Source organism: Oncorhynchus mykiss, chromosome 13 (genome assembly GCF_057628025.1).
Source record: "Oncorhynchus mykiss isolate SJ-2025 chromosome 13, ASM5762802v1, whole genome shotgun sequence".
Lineage (NCBI taxonomy): Eukaryota > Metazoa > Chordata > Actinopteri > Salmoniformes > Salmonidae > Oncorhynchus > Oncorhynchus mykiss.
This window is the reverse complement of record NC_143034.1, coordinates 16930443-16947477: the sequence shown is the minus strand read 5'-3', so window position 1 is coordinate 16947477 and position 17035 is coordinate 16930443. Positions and strand designations below refer to the sequence as shown.

At 45.4% G+C, this 17035-nt stretch overlaps 1 protein-coding gene across 1 annotated transcript in view; it reads left to right on the top strand.

Annotated features, from left to right (window-relative positions):
* Positions 1 to 8155, top strand: part of ncf4 (neutrophil cytosolic factor 4) — a 44433-nt gene extending 36278 nt beyond the window's left edge. The window contains 2 exon segments of the mRNA NM_001124505.1: positions 2229 to 2294; positions 7460 to 8155. Coding sequence (NP_001117977.1) covers positions 2229 to 2294; positions 7460 to 7670 — 277 coding nt within the window. The 3' untranslated portion in view covers positions 7671 to 8155.
* Positions 8156 to 17035: the final 8880 nt, after the last annotated feature.

Here is a 17035-nt window from a genome sequence, read left to right as displayed (position 1 = left end):
TGGAGTGACTGTATGTATCCCAGTTAATAATGTATTGGAGTGACTGTATGTATCCCAGTTAATAATGTATTGGAGTGACTGTATGTATCCCAGTTAATAATGTATTGGAGTGACTGTATGTATCCCAGTTAATAATGTATTGGAGTGACTGTATGTATCCCAGTTAATAATGTATTGGTGTGACTGTATGTATCCCAGTTAATAATGTATTGGAGTGACTTTATGTATCCCAGGTAATAATGTATTGGAGTGACTGTATGTATCCCAGTTAATAATGTATTGGAGTGACTGTATGTATCCCAGTTAATAATGTATTGGAGTGACTGTATGTATCCCAGTTAATAATGTATAGGAGTGACTGTATGTATCCCAGTTAATAATGTATTGGAGTGACTGTATGTATCCCAGTTAATAATGTATTGGAGTGACTGTATGTATCCCAGTTAATAATGTATTGGAGTGACTGTATGTATCCCAGTTAATAATGTATTGGAGTGACTGTATGTATCCCAGTTAATAATGTATTGGTGTGACTGTATGTATCCCAGTTAATAATGTATTAGAGTGACTTTATGTATCCCAGTTAATAATGTATTGGAGTGACTGTATGTATCCCAGTTAATAATGTATTGGAGTGACTGTATGTATCCCAGTTAATAATGTATTGGAGTGACTGTATGTATCCCAGTTAATAATGTATTGGAGTGACTGTATGTATCCCAGTTAATAATGTATTGGTGTGACTGTATGTATCCCAGTTAATAATGTATTGGAGTGACTGTATGTATCCCAGTTAATAATGTATTGGAGTGACTGTATGTATCCCAGTTAATAATGTATTGGAGTGACTGTATGTATCCCAGTTAATAATGTATTGGAGTGACTGTATGTATCCCAGTTAATAATGTATTGGAGTGACTGTATGTATCCCAGTTAATAATGTATTGGTGTGACTGTATGTATCCCAGTTAATAATGTATTGGAGTGACTTTATGTATCCCAGGTAATAATGTATTGGAGTGACTGTATGTATCCCAGTTAATAATGTATTGGAGTGACTGTATGTATCCCAGTTAATAATGTATTGGAGTGACTGTATGTATCCCAGTTAATAATGTATAGGAGTGACTGTATGTATCCCAGTTAATAATGTATTGGAGTGACTGTATGTATCCCAGTTAATAATGTATTGGAGTGACTGTATGTATCCCAGTTAATAATGTATTGGAGTGACTGTATGTATCCCAGTTAATAATGTATTGGAATGACTGTATGTATCCCAGTTAATAATGCATTGGAGTGACTGTATGTATCCCAGTTAATAATGTATTGGTGTGACTGTATGTATCCCAGTTAATAATGTATTGGTGTGACTGTATGTATCCCAGTTAATAATGTATTGGAGAGTGACTGTATGTATCCCAGTTAATAATGTATTGGAGTGACTTTATGTATCCCAGTTAATAATGTATTGGAGTGATTGTATGTATCCCAGTTAATAATGTATTGGAGTGACTGTATGTATCCCAGTTAATAATGTATTGGTGTGACTGTATGTATCCCAGTTAATAATGTATTGGAGTGACTGTATGTATCCCAGTTAATAATGTATTGGAGTGACTGTATGTATCCCAGTTAATAATGTATTGGAGTGACTGTATGTATCCCAGTTAATAATGTATTGGAGTGACTGTATGTATCCCAGTTAATAATGTATTGGAGTGACTGTATGTATCCCAGTTAATAATGTATTGGTGTGACTGTATGTATCCCAGTTAATAATGTATTGGAGTGACTTTATGTATCCCAGGTAATAATGTATTGGAGTGACTGTATGTATCCCAGTTAATAATGTATTGGAGTGACTGTATGTATCCCAGTTAATAATGTATTGGAGTGACTGTATGTATCCCAGTTAATAATGTATAGGAGTGACTGTATGTATCCCAGTTAATAATGTATTGGAGTGACTGTATGTATCCCAGTTAATAATGTATTGGAGTGACTGTATGTATCCCAGTTAATAATGTATTGGAGTGACTGTATGTATCCCAGTTAATAATGTATTGGAATGACTGTATGTATCCCAGTTAATAATGTATTGGAGTGACTGTATGTATCCCAGTTAATAATGTATTGGTGTGACTGTATGTATCCCAGTTAATAATGTATTGGTGTGACTGTATGTATCCCAGTTAATAATGTATTGGTGTGACTGTATGTGACAGGGATGTGTGTGTTGAAGAAGATATCTCCACCCAGCCATCATACAAAGAACTATTGGCACGCATGAGGTAAGATACCAGACACATCCCACTGCTGAATCAACTCCACTCTTCACTACATATCTGATATTCTCCTCTTCACTACATATCTGATATTCTCCTCTTCTCTACATATCTGTTACTCATCTGATATTCTCCTCTTCACTACATATCTGTTACTCAGCTGATATTCTCCTCTTCACTACATATCTGTTACTCAGCTGATATTCTCCTCTTCACTACATATCTGATATTCTCCTCTTCTCTACATATCTGATATTCTCCTCTTCACTACATATCTGTTACTCAGCTGATATTCTCCTCTCCATTGAAATTTCCCCAGGTCAATAAGGATGTGCTTTATTGTCCACAGTACACACTATAACACTACCACAGTACACACTATAACACTACCACTCTACACACTATAACACTACCACAGTACACACTATAACACTACCACAGTACACACTATAACACTACCACAGTACACACTATAACACTACCACAGTACACACTATAACACTACCACAGTACACACTATAATACTACCACAGTACACACTATAACACTACCACAGTACACACTATAACACTACCACAGTTCAAACTATAACACTATAACACTACCACAGTACACACTATAACCAGACTCATATAGTCAGTTCCGCACATCTAGTGGCCCAGTTTATCATCTCTCATTATTATCTTGTCAACGAGATAAAACTCACCTCAACTGTAAAAGCAAAACAAGAATAAATCGAATTTCATTAAAGGCACGCACGCACGCATGCACACACACACACACACACACACACACACACACACACACACACACACTTCCATTAAACATTCACCAATGCCCCGGGGCCTAGAAATCTACCCACAATGCATAAGCAGAGCCACAAATCACCTCTGTGCATTTTAAAATTAGTTCCACTCTTCTCACCTCATGCTCTCCCAATAACCAGACATGCTCTCCCAATAACCCGACGCGCTCTCCCAATAACCAGACACGCTCTCCCAATATCCAGACAGGCTCTCCCAATATCCAGACAGGCTCTCCCAATATCCAGACAGGCTCTCCCAATAACCAGACACGCTCTCCCAATAACCAGACACGCTCTCCCAATAACCAGACACGCTCTCCCAATAACCAGACACGCTCTCCCAATAACCAGACACGCTCTCCCAATAACCAGACACGCTCTCCCAATAACCAGACACGCTCTCCCAATAACCAGACACGCTCTCCCAATAACCAGACACGCTCTCCCAATATCCAGACAGGCTCTCCCAATATCCAGACAGGCTCTCCCAATATCCAGACAGGCTCTCCCAATATCCAGACAGGCTCTCCCAATATCCAGACACGCTCTCCCAATATCCAGACACGCTCTCCCAATATCCAGACACGCTCTCCCAATAACCAGACACGCTCTCCCAATAACCAGACACGCTCTCCCAATAGCCAGACACACTCTCCCAATAACCAGACACCCTCTCCCAATAACCAGACACGCTCTCCCAATAACCAGACACGCTCTCCCAATAACCAGACACGCTCTCCCAATAACCAGACACGCTCTCCCAATAACCAGACACGCTCTCCCAATAACCAGACACACTCTCCCAATATCCAGACACGCTCTCCCAATATCCAGACACGCTCTCCCACGCTCTCCCGCTCTCCCAATATCCAGACACGCTCTCCCAATATCCAGACACGCTCTCCCACGCTCTCCCGCTCTCCCAATATCCAGGCACCCTCTCCCAATAACCAGACACGCTCTCCCAATAACCAGACACGCTCTCCCAATATCCAGACACACTCTCCCAATATCCAGACACGCTCTCCCAATATCCAGACACGCTCTCCCAATAACCAGACACGCTCTCGCACGCTCTCCCGCTCTCCCAATATCCAGACACACTCTCCCAATATCCAGACACCCTCTCCCAATAACCAGACACGCTCTCCCAATAACCAGACACGCTCTCCCAATAACCAGACATGCTCTCCCAATATCCAGACACGCTCTCCCAATATCCAGACACGCTCTCCCACGCTCTCCCGCTCTCCCAATATCCAGACACGCTCTCCCAATATCCAGACACGCTCTCCCACGCTCTCCCGCTCTCCCAATATCCAGGCACCCTCTCCCAATAACCAGACACGCTCTCCCAATAACCAGACACGCTCTCCCAATATCCAGACACACTCTCCCAATATCCAGACACGCTCTCCCAATATCCAGACACGCTCTCCCAATAACCAGACACGCTCTCGCACGCTCTCCCGCTCTCCCAATATCCAGACACACTCTCCCAATATCCAGACACCCTCTCCCAATAACCAGACACGCTCTCCCAATAACCAGACACGCTCTCCCAATAACCAGACATGCTCTCCCAATATCCAGACACGCTCTCCCAATATCCAGACACGCTCTCCCCCGCTCTCCCAATATCCAGACACCCTCTCCCAAGCTCTCCCGCTCTCCCAATATCCAGACACCCTCTCCCAATAACCAGACACGCTCTCCCAATAACCAGACACGCTCTCCCAATAACCAGACACGCTCTCCCAATATCCAGACACACTCTCCCAATATCCAGACACGCTCTCCCAATATCCAGACACGCTCTCCCACGCTCTCCCGCTCTCCCAATATCCAGACACGCTCTCCCAATATCCAGACACGCTCTCCCAATATCCAGACACGCTCTCCCGCTCTCCCAATATCCAGACACGCTCTCCCAATAACCAGACACGCTCTCCCAATATCCAGACACGCTCTCCCGCTCTCCCAATATCCAGACACGCTCTCCCAATATCCAGACACGCTCTCCCGCTCTCCCAATATCCAGACACGCTCTCCCAATAACCAGACACGCTCTCCCAATATCCAGACACGCTCTCCCGCTCTCCCAATATCCAGACACGCTCTCCCAATAACTTTTTTATTCTCATAATGGTATTTTCTCTCCCTCTATTTATTCATCTGTTCATTTGGGGCCACTGCCACCGACATTATTTTTCTCTCCATTTCAAATCATTCAGAAATCAGTTCATCTTCTGGTTGTGTTGGTTGGTTATTAATATTTGCTGTGTGTGTGTGTGTGTGTGTGTGTGTGTGTGTTGATAATCCTATTCTGCTTTGGGTCTATGGCTGCTAGTTATCTTGTGTTAATGTACTTTAGCCTGTTCACAAAACAGAGAGGAATGAAGAGAGGAGAAAGAAAGAGACAGTAGGGACACAGAGACAAAGAGTTGAGAGAGAGATATATGGAGAGAAAGAGAGAGTGAAAGACAGAGGAGAGAGAGAGAGACCACAGAAAGGAGATTGACAGGACAGCCACTAAAGCATATCAGACAAACAAAGAGTTATCTTTGTAATCTCAGCGCTATCTCTGTACCAAAACAAATGCTTGTTCGGGTGAAGACCTTGTGAGAGTACTTCACCTGTTATAGGTCTGATGGGTGTGAGTAGTTGTTTCTGTACTCGTAATAACAGCAGGACTCTACCATGTATCTACGTCCTCCTATCACTGTCACCCTGAATGGGTCGGGGTTAGAGGAGGAATACACCTAGCTAGAAGAATGTTGGTGTCTTGTCTGGACTGATCGCTCTCATTCTGTACCCACATCACCCACCTTCAGGCTAAAGTTACATCCACAGTTGGTTTCCTGTACCACAACGAAACATCGTTCACCCCCTCTGCCAAGCACACCCTTATAAAAATGAACATCCTGACAATCCTGGACTATGGTGATTTAGTTATAGGCTTGCCCTAAAAACCTCCCTTGACAAACTAGACATAATTTACCACACTGCCATTTGCTTTGTTACCAGGTCCCCCTTCAACACTCATCACTGTGACCTTTACACCCTGGTCAACTGGCCGCGTTACAAACACGACACCAGACTCACTGGTCCCAAGTCCCTCATAGGCAAGTCCCCCCTCTACCTCGGCTCACTCCTCAACATCTCCACTACCAGTAGCAACCCCGGGTAGATGTATCACACTGGTCCTTCCCAAAGCCCACACTTCCTTTGGCTATCGTTCATTCTAGTTTTCCGCCGCCAACGACTGGACTGAACTGCAGAAGACCCTCAGGCTTGATTCATTCACCCCACCACAGTCCTTCAGCAACTTGAACTGAGCTGCAGAAGACCCTCAGGCTTGATTCATTCATCCCACCACAGTCCTTCAGCAACTTGAACTGAGCTGCAGAAGACCCTCAGGCTTGATTCATTCACCCCACCACAGTCCTTCAGCAACTTGAACTGAGCTGCAGAAGACCCTCAGGCTTGATTCATTCATCCCACCACAGTCCTTCAGCAACTTGAACTGAGCTGCAGAAGACCCTCAGGCTTGATTCATTCATCCCACCACAGTCCTTCAGCAACATGAACTGAGCTGCAGAAGACCCTCAGGCTTGATTTATTCACCCCACCACAGTCCTTCAGCAACATGAACTGAGCTGCAGAAGACCCTCAGGCTTGATTTATTCATCCCACCACAGTCCTTCAGCAACATGAACTGAGCTGCAGAAGACCCTCAGGCTTGATTTATTCATCCCACCACAGTCCTTCAGCAACATGAACTGAGCTGCTATCTGATCAGTGTAGCTGCTGATCATTCAGTCTGCTGTGTTGCCTTGAACTTTTCTGCTCTAAACCCACTGAGAATATTTCTTGTTGTATATTTGATGAATTTGGACCTTTCCTCTGTATTGTGTGTGTTATGTGATTTTAGTGGGATTGTGTGTGGTCCTGTTTACTGTTGTAATGTGATGCCTCTTGGCCAGGTCAGTACTGTAAGTTAAAATGGCTTCTCAATTGACTTGTAATGGTTAAATAAAAATAAACAGTCATAGTAATAATAATCTCTCTCTACCTTTCTCTCTGTCTTCTTCTATTTCCCCCTTTCCCTCTCTCCTCTCCCACTACACCGCCATCTCTCCCTCTTTCCCACACCTCTCTCCACCCCTCCCTTTCCCTCTCTCCTCCCCCTCTACTCTGCCCTCCACCTTTCTCTCTCCACCCCTCCCTTTCCCTCTCTCCCTCTACTCCGCCCTCCACCTTTCTCTCTCCACCCCTCCCTTTCCCTCTCTCCCCCTACTCCGCCCTCCACCTTTCTCTCTCCATCTCTCCCTGTCATCTCGCTCTCTCGTTCGCTCTTTCTCAGAGATGTGTTCAAGGTGGATGGCAACATCGCCCTGAACTACCGTGACCCCGAGGGTGACCTGGTGCGTCTCCTTGACGACGGGGACGTTGCGCTGATGGTGGCCGATGGGCAGGGTCAAAGGTCAAAGGTCAAGAGGCCTGTCAATCAGTTTCCGTGGGAACTGCATGTTACCGCAGCCTCTGACCTGTCTGTGTATAATACTGAGATATAAAGACAGGGAGATGGAGGTTTTCACATTCTGTACTCGCTGAAGAGAGGCCATTTTGTGTTTGCGTCAGTGTGTGCGTATGCACGCTTGTAGGTGCACCTGTCTGTCCATGCCCTTGTGCATGTGAGTCTCGCCAGCTTGCATCTGTAATCCACTGCAAACCTGCATGTAGTAGTCCGGACTGAGACCCAGTGACAGGGTGACAGACTTAAATTAAGGGGACAGACGCTGGATTGTAACACATTACAGAAGTTAGTCTGATTGAGCAATGTGTATGCAACCTAAAAGGCACACTAGGCCCTACATAGTGCACTACTTTTCACCAGACTCCTATGAGCCCCGGTCAAAATGAGTGCACTATATAGGGAACAGGGTGCCATTAGGGATGACACCTTAGTCACATTCATTAGTATGTCTGTGTTTGGTGGCTTTAAACGTGTAACATTTCACCTGTACTGTTGAGTAAATGTTAATATAAGGACATTTAATAACGTTTTAGAAACACGTGTTCTGTTTCTCCATATATTCTGTTGTGGTCGTAGTAATGCTTAGCTATGCTCCCATTGTGTTTTCTATCAGTAAAAAATACAGTGTGTGAGAACACGCGCTCCTGTGTGTTATCTGTGTTTGCTGAATGTGTTCTGATGAGAGAGAGGAACAGTAAACAGTGACATCTAGAGGCTGCATCCCAAATCACACCCTTTCCCCTATATAAAGCACTACTTTAAAATGGCACCCTAAGTGATTAGGGTGCCATTTGGGACAGAGTAAGGTATGCCGGACCTAGCTCTCTGGCTGGCCGACTGGTACTATCCGGCCAGACAGATAGGTAGGTCTGGCCTATGTACATAACCAGGGAAATGTAGGAGAGCATGTTGCCACGGTGACATGTTTCCAGGGCATCTCCTTCCCCTCTCGCTGCTTCTTGTCAACAATACTTGTTGCTATTGGAGACTTCTGTCCCCAGCACAGAGGTGGTGAAGTAGAGCTGAAACAGCTGCTATGTTTGAGTCCTGTCCAGCTGTGAGCCTACAGGTGGTTTGGGTCTGAACAGGGGTAGAACTGGCTCCACATAATGACACAGTGCCTTCGGAAAGTATTCAGACCCTTTGACCTTTTACCACATTTTCTTACGTTAAAATGGACCAAAAAAAAAAAACATCCTCAGCAATCTACACACAATACACCATAATGACAAAGCAAAAACAGGTTTTTAGAAATACCTTATTTACATAAGTATTCAGACCCTTTGCTATCAGACTTGAGATTGAGCTCAGGAGGCATCCTGTTTCCATTGATCACTTTTCCATTGATCACCCTATCACTGAACACTCATCACACAGACCTTCTCCATGTCTCCCTATCAATAAACACTCATCACACAGACCTTCTCCATGTCTCCCTATCAATAAACACTCATCACACAGACCTGCTTCATGTCTCCCTATCATCACTAAACACTCATCACACAGACCTGCTCCATGTCTCCCTATCACTAAACACTCATCACACAGACCTGCTTCATGTCTCCCTATCACTAAACACTCATCACACAGACCTGCTCCATGTCTCCCTATCACTAAACACTCATCACACAGACCTGCTCCATGTCTCCCTATCACTAAACACTCATCACACAGACCTGCTTCATGTCTCCCTATCACTAAACACTCATCACACAGACCTGCTTCATGTCTCCCTATCATCCACAACGCGGTAAAAGTTGGATATATTCTGTGTCCAAACCATCTACTCCGCACAACTTCACCTGTCCTACATCCCATACTCCCCACCTCTTCCTTAACTGACCTGTACACATGACAAAATGGCCTCCCCTTACTACTACCATCCCATACTCCCCACCTCTTCCTTAACTGACCTGTACACGTGACAAAATGGCCTCCCTTACTACTACCATCCCACTGCCTTTGCCAAAGATGGAGCCTGAATATCTACCCCCTCTCTCGTCACAGCACTCATAGCCACCACATTGGCCTTCTCATTACCAGGAGGGAACCCAGCAAAAGCTTACCACCATTCCAATGCCATTAACAGCACCATCATCTCCACAAACCAGCCTCCCCTATCCGACCTGCCCGTCTTCACACTACTCAACGCTGCAGCCCAATCAGAGCAGACCACCACTCTGAGTGGTTTCACCTCCTCCACCCATCTCAAACCTATTATCATGGCCATCAACTCAGCCACATACACTGACGTGCAATCAGCAAACCTCTTACATACTCTAACTTTGAAATCTGGGATATCCACCCCTGCCCCACCCTACCACTGACTGGATCCATTTAACCATCTGTATATATCCTTAAAAACAAATTTAAATGACTGATCTATATGTATCTCTCCACACTCCGTCTCACGTCCTCACACCATTCTCCCCTACCCTGATTCATGTCTACATCTACACTTTGTTTCGGAAAACGGCAACAGAGGAACGTTCCCCGACGCAATTGCCAGCCTGGTCTCTCTCTCCCCCAGTCCATTTTCTACCACTTTCTGCCCAATTGTCCACTTCAAACCAGATTGACAATTCTGACCCCACCCTCACCCGTATGACCCGATCGAACAGGAAGTCCATGATCCAATTTTCACCAACGTTGTTCAAGATGTTTGTTGTTTTATCTTCTCCACAGTTGCAGCCGTCTTGAAATGGGCTTGTGGGTGTGGCCTAACATTTTATGGCCGTATGTCCATATATGGTACTAAGTCGCGCCAAAGATTGTATAGTACAAATATGTCCTTGAAAAGTGATATCCCAAGTATAAATACAGTAAAGTACACACGCTGAATCATGCTAATTTGTTTCTAAACCAAATAGATTTCAAATAAATGTTAATATACACATGCTTCCTAAACAGGTGTAGACTAACAGTGAATGCTTACTTACAGTTCCTTCCCAACAATTCAGAATACTATAAAATATATATTTTATTTTATATATGTTTATATATATTTTATATATATTTTTTTATTTTGAATAATTTTGACGAAAACAGTGGGCCATTTTATTCAACTAAATGTCCTTTAATTTTAGTCACATCACATTTGTATTGTCTCATTAACCTACTATATAGTCAACATAAATCACTGACTTCCATGTGCACCAACATACTGTGCCTAGCCCTGTGTCATCGCTTGCCAGATAGCTAGGTCCGGCCTGCTGGCCATATTGCCATATTACTAGGGGGTTTTAATAACTGCACTTTGAACAAGGTCCTGCGCATGTACCACCAGTATGTGACATTTCACACTAGGAAAAATAAGACTACATTTGTGCTATGGGACAATACCAGCTTTCAGACTATGTCAACTTCTGTGTTGTCAGTCGTACCTATTAAAACCTGTACAATCTTCCCTAACAATAAGCCTTGGGCATCAAAACATCTAAAATCACTACTTAATGTAAAGAAGGCAGTTCATGCTGAGAGTGTTAAACAGGCTTTAAGAGATGTACAAGGTGAGATACAAACACAGATACTGGTGGACAAGGAGGCGTACAAACAAAGGGGGGAGAGGACCCTCTCCTCAGGAGAAACAAGGGTGGAGAGGACCCTCTCCCCAGGAGAAACAAGGGTGGAGAGGACCCTCTCCTCAGGAAACACAAGGGTGGAGAGGACCCTCTCCCCAGGAAACACAAGGGTGGAGAGGACCCTCTCCCCAGGAAACACAAGGGTGGAGAGGACCCTCTCCCCAGGAAACACAAGGGTGGAGAGGACCCTCTCCCCAGGAAACACAAGGGTGGAGAGGACCCTCTCCCCAGGAAACACAAGGGTGGAGAGGACCCTCTCCCCAGGAAACACAAGGGTGGAGAGGACCCTCTCACCAGGAAACACAAGGGTGGAGAGGACCCTCTCCCCAGGAGAAACACAAGGGTGGAGAGGACCCTCTCCTCAGGAAACACAAGGGTGGAGAGGACCCTCTCCTCAGGAAACACAAAAGTGGAGAGGACCCTCTCCCCAGGAAACACAAGGGTGGAGAGGACCCCCTCCCCAGGAAACACAAGGGTGCAAGGGTGGAGAGGACCCTCTCCCCAGGAAACACAAGGGTGGCCTGGCAAGGGATTATGTCCATGGCTAGTGCCTCACACATAGGCAGGGGGAAAACCATTGCTGACCTTGGGAGACATGAGGGCCAGAACATGGTTAATGAATTGAGTGTTTTCTTCCCAAGACTTGAATCAGAATGAATGTGATTGAATTGAATGTGTCAGAGGTAAAAACAAATGGAAGCATCATTACAAATGTTTGAGAGAGTTTGTTGCTAAACAGGCTGATGTTTTGATGTTGTTCAGGGGATGTAATGCACACAAAAGCCCAGGCACAGACAAAATGAGTGGGCATATGTTGAAGCACTGTGCTGAACAATTAGCTGGTGTTTTTACAGACATTTTCCAATCGTTGCTCAACCAGCAAAACGTTCCAGTATTGTGGGAAAACTCAATAATTGTACTCATTTCTAAAGCATCTAATCCCTCTCTGTTGAACGACTCCTCGACCCGTTTGTTTGCCTATCAGCCCAGCAGAGGAGTTGATGATGCCATTCTTACTCTCTTCAACATGGGCTATAGACCTCCAGAGGGCGCCAAATCCTGTCTATTGACTTTTCTTCTGCCTAAAACACAATCCAGCCTTACATTCTGGCACAGAGACTCGTAAGAGACTTCTTAGATGGTGGGCTGGTTTTGTGGCTGTTGGACTTCCTGAGCCAGAGGTCACAGCGGGTCAAAGTAGGTCCCCACGTGTTGGACATACGCACCACCAACACAGGCTCCCCACAGGGATGTGTTTTGTCCCCACTCCTGTACATTTTGTACACTACTAGTTGTACTAGTTCCCATCCTGACAAACACCTCGTTAAGTTCGCTGATGACACTGCCTTGAACAGCCTGTTGCATGATGACGAGGAACATCATGGCCCGGTCCTAAATGACGTTGTAGAGTGGTGTGGCCAATCACACTCGGTCTTCAATACCAACAAGACCAAAGAGATGTGCATAGACTTCAGGAAGCGAACAACACCAACCTATCAGATGTCAGAACGAAGAGATTGCAGAGGAATACAAATATCTGTGTGTCCTCTTGGACAAATCAAATCCAATGTTATTCGTTATTACACATGTTTATCAGATGTTATTGCGGGTGTAGCGAAATGCTTGTGTTTCTAGCTCCAACAGTGCAGTAATATCTAACAAGTAATATCTAATAATGTCACAACAATACACACACATCCAAAGTAAAGGAATGGAATTTAGAATATAGAAATATTTGGGGGAGCAATGGAGTAAATGTACAGACCTGATCTACAAAAAGAGTCAACAGAGACCATACTTTCTCAAAAAGCTGGGACCTTTTAATGTTGACTGTACTGCGCTGACTCTGTTTTACAAATCTTCCATTGAGAGTATTTCAACTTTTTGTGTTATTTGTTGGTTTGGCAATGCCACTGTCAGACAGACAAATATGCTGAGAAGGATTATCAACACTGCAAGCAAGGTACTTGGAGTCAACAGACAGACTTGGATGAGATCTTTAAGGTCAGGGCAAGGCTCCAAAATGATTTTAGTCCCAAGCCACCCCCTGTACCCAGACTTTGAACTACTCTCCTCTGGGTGCAGGTATAGGGCACCTCCTGGCATGAAAAACAGAAATAGACAATCAATTGTGCCAGGTGTGATATCCCTCCTAAACAGCTCAGGCTAATGTTCCTATCGACCCAGTAAGGCCAGCCGGCTAGTCTCCTTTTATTGGTATATAATTGTTATGAATGTTGTGTTGTCAATTTGTTTTCTACTGTATTTAAATGCCACTTTAAACGTGTGCATGATACTGCAACAACAGTAAGATGTAAGTAAGATGGGTCCAGTCTGCCGGCCAGCCAGATAGCTGGGTCCATAGCTAGGTCCGGCAGGCCAGATAGCTGGGTCCATAAGCTAGGTCCGGCAGGCCAGATAGCTGGGTCCATAAGCTAGGTCCGGCAGGCCAGATAGCTGGGTCCATAAGCTAGGTCCGGCAGGCCAGATAGCTGGGTCCATAAGCTAGGTCCGGCAGGCCAGATAGCTGGGTCCATAGCTAGGTCCGGCAAGCCAGATAGCTGGGTCCATAAGCTAGGTCCGGCAGGCCAGATAGCTGGGTCCATAGCTAAGTCCAGCAGGCCAGATAGCTGGGTCCATAGCTAGGTCCGGCAAGCCAGATAACTGGGTCCATAAGCTAGGTCCGGCAGGCCAGATAGCTGGGTCCATAGCTAAGTCCAGCAGGCCAGATAGCTGGGTCCATAAGCTAGGTCCGGCAGGCCAGATAGCTGGGTCCATAGCTAGGTCCGGCAGGCCAGATAGCTGGGCCCATAGCTAGGTCCGGCAGGCCAGATAGCTGGGTCCATAGCTAGGTCCGGCAGGCCAGATAGCTGGGTCCATAGCTAGGTCCGGCAGGCCAGATAGCTGGGTCCATAGCTAGGTCCGGCAGGCCAGATAGCTGGGTCCATAGCTAGGTCCGGCAGGCCAGATAGCTAGGTCTGGTCCCATCTGGCTGGCCGATTGGTCCCATTTGACCGGCCGACTGGTACTATCTGGCTGGCCGAGGGGGAGAGGTCTGACTCTTGGTGCTGTGTCTCCCTAGACCACCAGAAGGCAGTAGAGTGAGTGAGTCAGGTTAAGGTCTGACCAACATAGGAGAAAGAACCAGAACACACAGATACCAAAAAGTCATAATTTAAAAAAACTGTTGACAACAGTCTTCATCTGACCTTTTAAGGAGTTCTTCTGATTGGCTGAGACAGAGCCCGAGCAAAGAGAAAGCATGAAGCATTGACCAATTCCATTTTGGGATGAGTTACAATTTGGTGCTTACACCCGAATGGTTGTGGGAGTTGGAGATGGAGTCGTGGAATCGTGTAGATTTCTTGCGGTTCTGCCGTCCCCAGTCACCACGTGACTGGGGAACTGCGACTTGCTTTCCTCTCTGGAGCAGGGCACCATTGAAAGGATTGAGAACTGGAGAGGCGTTCAGTGGCGTGTGTGTGAAGGTTTACCTCAGGCTAGCTTTCCTCCACACTGTGGAAAGGAAGCAGCTGTATTAAGGGGTGGGTTCAGTACCAGTCAAAAGTTTGGACACACCTACTCATTCAAGGGTTTTTCTTTATTTTTACTATTTTCTACACTGTAGAATAATAGTGAAGACATCACTACTATGAAATAACACATATTGGATCATGTTGTAACCAAAAAAGTGTTAAACAAATCAAAATATGATTTATATTTGAGATTCTTCAAAGCAGCCCCCCTTTGCCTTGATGACAGCCTTGCACACTCTTGGCATTCTCTCAACCAAGCGTGTGTAGTGAGGAGACCATAGAGGTGAATGCCGGTACTGTTTAGCTAGATCTAGAACCCCTATCAACACCATGGCACTCAAAGAGGGCTCCCTTTCACTTTCCAAACATCCTGGAAAAGATATGCGCACTCACACACCTCTAGAACAGGTTCCCACTGTTTGGTGTTAACGCTGAGACAGAGGTTCATTTCCAAATGGCCCCATGGGCCCTGTTCAAAAGTAGTGCACTGTGTAAGGGATAGAGTGTCATTTGGGATGCAGACAGGATCCTTAAACCCCTATCAACATTGTTGCAATACTGTAAGAACGGATCCCCTTCCTCTTTCAAACATGCTCTATCACTAAATCCTTTGGGGAGGAAAGAGTTGTCTCTCTTTCTCTTAACAGTCACTATTACCACCCCATGAGTGAGAAGAGATCTTTGTGTTTCAAGAACGTCCATTATCTTAGTAGGGTGTAGAGTGAAGTTGCCCCTAGACACTGATCTTGGGTCAGTTCTGCATTTTTTCTCACTAATGGTTAATAATATTGTGACTGGTGAAGGGGAAGCTGATCCTAGATCTGTGTCTAATGAAAGATGTTGTTCACTTGCTTTGTGGTACTGAGAACAGCTGTTCAGCTGTTCATTGTGTGTTTCTCTTTCTATGAAAAATATGTAGGCCTATGAATGTTTCCTTGAATTTCTCTCTCCCCACACACCCTGCCTCTCTCTCTCTCTCTCTCTCTCTCTCTCTCTCTCTCTCTCTCCCCACACACCCTGCCTCTCTCTCTCTCTCTCTCTCTCTCTCCCTCACTCTCTCTCTCTCTCTGTCTCTCTCTCTCTCTCTCCCTCACTCTCTCTCCCCCTCTTTCGCTCTCTCACATCTGGACAGGCGTGAAACAGCTGGGTCCGTTACAGTCCTCCTAGGCAGACACACAGACACATACACAAGCACGCTGTTTCATTTCCTTACTACAGCAACCTCTCATCTCTCCATCTCTCCAAGCCACCCCTCCATCTCCCCCTTCCACGTTTCTCCCTCTCTGGGGACATTTGAGGTCTTCTGTATCCTATGGAGATGCCCCTTTCTTCTCCTCCCCACCCATCCAACTGACCCTAACGGTAGGGGGGGAGTGTTGCCCCCATGGCAACACATTCCTGTTCTCCGCTCACTGGCTCTGATCTTTCTCTCTTCTTCTCCTTTCATCCCTCTCTCATCTTGTCGTCCTCCCTCCATCTTCCCCAGGGCTACGATTCACAATCAAGATCTGGAAGAGAGGAGGCACTTGGAGGGAGGAAGAAAGAGACTGTTCTTTCTTCAGTTTTTCTCTTTTCGCAATATTTCTGGAGTGAATTGTGCTTCTGTACAGTAATGTGTTAGAAGGAAGGAGATTAATGGATGTGTGTGTGTGTGTGTGTGTGTGTGTGTGTGTGTGTGTGAGAGAGTGTGAGTGCGTGTGATGGACTGTGTCCTAATATGGCCCGGTGATTAGGCTTGTCTTACTTCTGATTAATATTCACATGGAAAGAAAGAAAGAAGTTAGATAAATGATTGTGGGATGTAGGGATAATGGAGAGATAATACCCGCTGTAGATCAGTCTGTCATGACAGAACAAGGGAAGAACGGAGGGAGGGGAAGAGAGGAGGAGGAGGACCGAGGAACACGCCGGCCTGGCACTAAGCTATCTAAGCCAACTAAATAACGTCATCCTCAAATGAGAGCGAGAGAGAGACAGAGGGAGGAAGAGAGAGAGAAATAGAGGGAGGGAGGGAGAAATAGAGGGAGGGAGAGAAGGAGAGAGAAAAAAAAGAGAAATATAGAGAGAGGGAGGGAGTAAACGAGGTCATGCCAGGCGAAGTGGAGGGAGGGAGGAAGGGAGGGATGGATGGTGGAACATAGCCAACCAGTGAAAGAGGGAGGATAGGGATGAGTTAAATAGAAAATGTTGGTAGGCCTTTAGTTGAGGTCATCTTGATATCACGGTACAGTGGTGGCTGGATATGCATTATGCAGACATAAAACATTCTACTAAGACTGTAATTA